The sequence below is a fragment of the Lolium rigidum genome, chromosome 4 (assembly GCF_022539505.1).
Source record: "Lolium rigidum isolate FL_2022 chromosome 4, APGP_CSIRO_Lrig_0.1, whole genome shotgun sequence".
Taxonomy (NCBI): domain Eukaryota; kingdom Viridiplantae; phylum Streptophyta; class Magnoliopsida; order Poales; family Poaceae; genus Lolium; species Lolium rigidum.
The window spans coordinates 227,751,259-227,757,038 of NC_061511.1; the positions used below are offsets into that span (position 1 = coordinate 227,751,259).

A 5,780-nucleotide genomic window follows, 5' to 3' on the forward strand; every position below is an offset into this window, starting at 1 on the left:
ATAGATGGTTTCTCACACTCAGCATGAATTCCACTAAATTTCCAATCACAGCAATGTTACATAAAGCGCTGGTAGCACAACGATCCCACACTACAAGATACAGAACAATAACAGCTAGTCAACTGATAAGAACAGAAACTAGATGCAGCAGGGCTACAAGTGGAACATCGCTAAAAGCTTTCGCTCTCTTAACTAAGATGCAACTAAAAGTCACTAGCTAATAGCAACAGAGATGCGACTAAAAGTCACTGGCTAATAGCAACAAAGATGCAACAAAAGGTCACCAGCTAGCAGCTAGAACGACCAATGCCTAACAAGAAAGTTTCCATGAGAATGGAAGTGGCTTCAGCCATCAAGATATAACAGTTGATAGCAGCTTTTACTCCTAGATTACCAAGCATCTGGATAAGCAACAATACATGACCAGCACAAGTAAGCATTTCACCATGGAAATTGTCAAACCCAAAGCATGCAAACAAACAGTTTCTAACTCAGGATTGCACTTAAAAAATCTGTGATAATTAACCGACTAAAGTAAGATCCCTTATCATCTGCCAGATGAAAAGATCAACGACAAATGTCAGAAACCACATTTGCTTGAACAGCTCTAATTACAAGCTCAACTATTGCATGAGCAGCTGTATGCTCACAGCTGCCCGGTCAAAAATACAAGAAAACACATGCCAGGGATTAGCCCCACCAATGAATACTCACACTCAGCATGCAATCCGCTAGATTTCCAATCACAGCAGTTTCGCATAAGACGTTAACAGACAGCACAATGATTGCAGAACGCAAGGAATAGAACAATAACAAATAGTCAAGTGATAAGAACAGAAATTAGACGCAGCAGCATAATAATAGCCAGAGACAGGCAGAGGTGGATCACGTAGTCTTCACACATATTATTACCATGGCAACGGAAAGTGCATAGACGAACAGGTGCTTGCGACAAGTCCCCAACTCACTAGATTCATTAAGCCACTAACCAGCGGAAACGTAAATCCATCCATACCACTACTATAGTCTGGTAACAACAGCGCCACGGCAGAAGAGGGTTATCCAGTCTCGTATCAAGCCATAGAGGTGGAGCAGAGCAAAACTTCCGGCGCGTCACAGCAGCAGATTACCTCTTGAGGTGGAGGAGAAGGACCGCGATGGCGGCCGTGGCGGCGGCCCCAGCAGCTGCCGCGGCGGCCACGGTGGCGTGGGACGCCAGCAGCCCGTCGTTGGCCGAGGGAGCGGCGGTCTCCTCCTCCTCATCCTCCTCCTTGTCTGCAGCGGCGGAGGCCTTGAGCGCCTTGATCTCCTCCTCGAGGGCGAGCTTCTCCTGGTGCGCGGTGGCCAGCGCCCCGCCGAGGCCCGGGCCGTCGGCGCCGCGGTCGGAGGCGTCGGCGGCGGCGAGGAGGCCCTGGAGGCGCTTGACGTCGGTGCGGAGGGCGGCGGCCTGGCCCTCGGCGTCGGCGGCGGCGCGCTCGGCCGCGGCGATGTCGTCCCGGGCCTTGGCCACCTGCATCTCGAGGCGGGCCGCCTCCGCGGAGAGGAAGCCGTTCTCGTGGCGCGCGGCGGCGAGCCTCTCCTCCAGGTCGCGCTTGGCCTCGCGGAGCGCGTCCATCTCGCCCACGTCGTAGGCGGCGGCCTTGGTGCCGGCCCCGTTGGTGAGCGGCGGCGGCTGGCCGAAGTCGAAGTCGAACTCCGCGGCGGCGGCGGTCGGGGAGGCGAAGGTCTCCTCGCCGTTCTCCATCTCCAAACCCTTCCGCTGTCTCGGTCGCGCCGCGTGTGCCGTGAGGTGGGCTGGGCTGGGTGGAAATGGAAAAAGGCGAATACGAGTTCGAAAACGAGAGGCGCCTCGGGGAATATATGCTGGCTCCGAGAGCCAAATTCCCCAATGTTCCGATCGGACGGCCCAGATGAAGTTATGCAGATCGGACGGCTGGTGTGGGGCGACGGAGTGGGAAGCCAGGGTTGCGTTATATCCACGGGGAGAAAAGCAGAGCGGCGACGGCTCGGCTCGATTCCATCTCCCCTTTCCTCCTGGCCCCTCGCCGCGGAGTCCAGTGCGCTCCAGTGAGGAGGAGCGAGGCGCGGCCTCCGGCGAGCACCATGGTAAGATCCGGCGTCCTCGATCCCGTTACTTAGTTGGCTGTGGAGCGATCTCGACCTGCGCGAGCCCTTAGATCTTAGGGTTTTTAGATATGTTAGTGGAGCAAAAACAATCTGCTCCGCCTGGTATCGGACTGCGTTGGTATGTGGTTGCTGGTGTTGATCTCGTGTTCCATGCTTGATGTCTACCGCGGATTCAGTTGATACTGATTTTGGTTACTAGTACAGAAAGCCTGTCTACAACTGAAGATACGCTCGGTGTTTGCAGTAGAGATAGAGAGATTGATATTTAGGGATTCTTGTGATTTTTCTGCTCCTTGATTAGAAGCTGAGTAAGAAACACTGAAGAGTTTGCCGGCTTGCAAATTTTGGCGTTGTTTTGAGTTCATCTTAGAGGGCCGACCTGATTTCCTAGTTGGTATTTATTTATATCATAATATCAAACGACAGAAGGCCTGAAGGCTGGTAAGTGGCCAAACTGCAGTACCAGTTGGAATTGATTTGCATTCATGGAAGCCGATCGGCTAATCTAACAAATTGTTGGATCAGCAGCATCTTGAGTCTGACAGTGCTATTTTGTGTTAACATAACTTCAGGAGTTGCATTAGCGGTACTCCATCTGATGATACACGCATATTTCTTCATAGAAATTAGCTCTTCAAATTACTCCTTTCAGACGAAGTATAGGCTGTTATAATAGTTAGATGTCATGCTAGCTTAAAACCTAGACTGGTTAGGTGCATTGATCTGTTTTAACTACAGACCAATAGCTTATGGTATATGAAACATATCGATTGCTCATCTTCGACATAGTGTTGTTAGTACAATAGGAAGGGAAACATTTTGGTTATTGTGTAGAACACGATAATTTGTCTGTAAGACTGCAGAAAATGTAGGGTTTGTTGGGTAATTCATACGCTTAAAATATTATATTAACTCTATCCATACTAGTATTGTTGTATTGGTCTACTAGAGTACCATCTGATGAAACCAAGATTCTTTTTGCTAGGCTGACCATGACCCAGAGCTGGAAGCCATCAGGCAGAGGCGAATGCAAGAGCTAATGGGACAGCGTGGCGGGGTAAGTTACTGAAGTGCATGGTGGAAGTTGAGCCTTTACTAACAATTGCGTATTTTTTCTTGATTGACTGACTGAAATCTATGTTTAACTTTGTAATTAGGCAAATCCACAAAATGCAGGGCAACAAAAGGCTCAGGAAGAGGCAAAGCAGTATGGTCCTTTAGTCCACAATATTCCCATGATTCTGTTATCATTTGCTTAAGTTATGTCATGTGAAGATCTAGGAAACACTGAGCTGACTTTGTATCTCACTCTCAACCAGGGAAGCTGAGGAACGCCGACAGATGATGCTTGCTCAGATACTGTCTTCTGAAGCTAGAGAGAGGCGTAAGTTTTCTGAACAAGCCAGATCTCATAATAATCTCCCTGTAAACAATATGGATACCTTTACGTGTTTCAGAAAAGTGTGTCTAGTTCTGTAAGTAGTTTCCTTAGGGCGGCAATGTTCGGAGATGATGCTAGGCTGGAAAATAAGCACAAGTTTATTCTTTAAAGTGTCATAATTGAAGGGGAACTACAATTTAATACATCTGAATTCTGTAAAATTGGCAGTCTCCCGCATTGCTCTGGTCAAGCCTGATAAAGCAAGAGGGGTGGAGGATGTTGTGTTGAGAGCTGCACAAACTGGTGGAATATCTGAAAAGGTAATAAATATGTAGCACGGTCCATGTTTTGTGCCAATAGATTAGGCTGAACTTGCTTTTAACATTGTTGCGTTTTCTGTTCTGTAGGTGTCTGAAGAAAGGCTTATCTCACTTCTGGAGCAAATCAATACCCACACAAGTAAACAAACCAAAGTGACGGTATGTGAATGCAGTGGCTTTGTTGATTCTTAACACAACATATTTGCATAAAAACAGTCACTTCATTGAGGAAATCTACTTTGCTTCCTATAACGGGTTGGATCAGGTTCATTAAAATCTGCTCTATTCTGATATAGAAAGCTCTCCCCATCTGTAATTCTTACAGTGAAACAGAGATGTACGACTAAGAACAATCCAACAGAGATGCAGTCAATTTGATCCCTTCTTTATTGAGTGTCTGTCATGCTAACTCTAGTATATGGTTTAGCAGATATCATGACTTCTTAGAACAATCCAACAAGCTTGCACTCACTTTGATCCCCGTCTTTAATTACTGTATTTCATGCTAACTCCAGTATGGTTAACAGATTCAGAGACGTCGCAGCGTCCTTGACGACGATGATTAGTTGGAAAGCTTGATGTACGACTGTATTGATGGAGTGGATGGGTGCAGCGGCAATTTCTTAATTCAGTAACCGTCAAAACCCGAAACTGTTTGATGAATCTTTGGCTGTATATGATCCAAATGTTATTTGTGGTTTCTGTTTGATAACGGTGAAACTGTTGCATTCGTCTCTTCTAGCCCTGAAACTCTTGGCCACACTCTAGGTTCTTGTGGTTGATTTATCAAACCTTTCATTGTAATCCAGTAACTTTATTGTGTACTCTTTCATCCTTTTGGTTTCAGCCTTGCTACTATAGTTGGTGGGTTGAATGCGGCTGTTGTGATAGTCCGGGAGTGAGATCCAGACATCCAGTTAGTTTGCAACTTTCTACATCACGCTTGTTTTGGCGTGCATATATCCACATGCACTCTGCCTATAAAAACATGCACCTCCGAGCTCCACTCCTTTCTTGCTTTGCAGCTAGGGGATCAGGAGGGGTGCGCACACTGCCCTCTGGTAATGCGCTTCTTCGCGCATGATCAAGCTTCTTGCTTGGGCTTTCAGCCGTCATGGGTTTTCCGGTTCTTTCTCCTCTTGGAGTCATTTCAGTTAGCCCCTTCCGTGGATGGATGCATACTCCTATCTTCTAGTGGAATGAAAAATGTTCGAAGCTTTGCCGACTGGCATGCATGGCAACAAGGCGTAGGTCATACTCCTACCTTCGGAGGTGTTGCTTGACATGAACTAGTCCACGTAATGCAAGGGAGGTTAGTTTCGTGTTGAAATGTTGACACCTTGGGTGGCGCTGACCACACATGTCGCTTCGTAGGTGTTGCTTGACATGAACTACTCCCGATGATGCACATGGGAGTTAAGTTTCAAGTTTGTATCTTTGAGGTTAGTCCCGGTGATGCATATGGGACTATGGGAGGTTAGTTTCGTACTTTCATGTGCAAGCCCCAGAGGTGTGCTTAGCTTAGTTTTAGCTCCTCGATGAAGCGAGCTTACTCGTCCCTCGCCACGGAGTTAGATGATCTGTGCCTACAGCCTACTAGTCCTAATCTCTGCTAGGTAAATTGGTTAGATTCATACTTTCTTATACATTCTACCAACTCCATGTAGATGTTTAGAGATACGGAGTACTATTTAAGCAGATACATACAAACATCGACATCACGAAATAAATAAAGAAAATGTTCCATCAAAGAAGATTTGTTTTATCATTAAAAATATGTGTGCAATGTTAAATATTAGAACATTATTTTGACAAGTGCCTACCTTAATACACACAATCATGTTTATATTGCTAATTCCGCTCCTTAAAAGTAAAATAGTATTCACAATAAAATATCAAATTATATATCAAGGCAAAAATATACCTTTAACGTCAAACGAGTAACGATGATA

General features: G+C 46.3%; 2 protein-coding genes across 2 annotated transcripts; one reads left to right on the plus strand and one right to left on the minus strand.

Annotated features, from left to right (window-relative positions):
- Positions 1-881: 881 nt before the first annotated feature.
- On the minus strand, positions 882-1,798 carry LOC124649690. Its single transcript, XM_047189280.1, has one exon. The coding sequence runs from the start codon at positions 1,742-1,744 to the stop codon at positions 1,127-1,129; it is 618 nt and encodes a 205-aa protein (XP_047045236.1). The 5' UTR covers positions 1,745-1,798; the 3' UTR covers positions 882-1,126.
- A 223-nt stretch (positions 1,799-2,021) lies between these two features.
- On the plus strand, positions 2,022-4,660 carry LOC124649691 (DNA-binding protein DDB_G0278111). Its single transcript, XM_047189281.1, has 7 exons — positions 2,022-2,106; positions 3,113-3,184; positions 3,285-3,334; positions 3,447-3,511; positions 3,737-3,828; positions 3,916-3,987; positions 4,356-4,660. The coding sequence occupies exons 1-7, from the start codon at positions 2,104-2,106 to the stop codon at positions 4,392-4,394; spliced, it is 393 nt and encodes a 130-aa protein (XP_047045237.1). The 5' UTR covers positions 2,022-2,103; the 3' UTR covers positions 4,395-4,660.
- The last annotated feature ends 1,120 nt before the right edge of the window (positions 4,661-5,780 follow it).

Excerpts from the sequence above, each read along its gene's own strand:
- LOC124649690 (XM_047189280.1), bottom strand. The coding sequence starts at position 1,744 with ATGGAGAACGGCGAGGAGACCTTCGCCTCCCCGACCGCCGCCGCCGCG.
- LOC124649691 (XM_047189281.1), top strand. Across the intron at positions 3,335-3,446 it reads GCTCAGGAAGAGGCAAAGCA|GGAAGCTGAGGAACGCCGAC; the intron begins GTATGGTCCTTT and ends ACTCTCAACCAG. Across the intron at positions 3,988-4,355 it reads GTAAACAAACCAAAGTGACG|ATTCAGAGACGTCGCAGCGT; the intron begins GTATGTGAATGC and ends TATGGTTAACAG.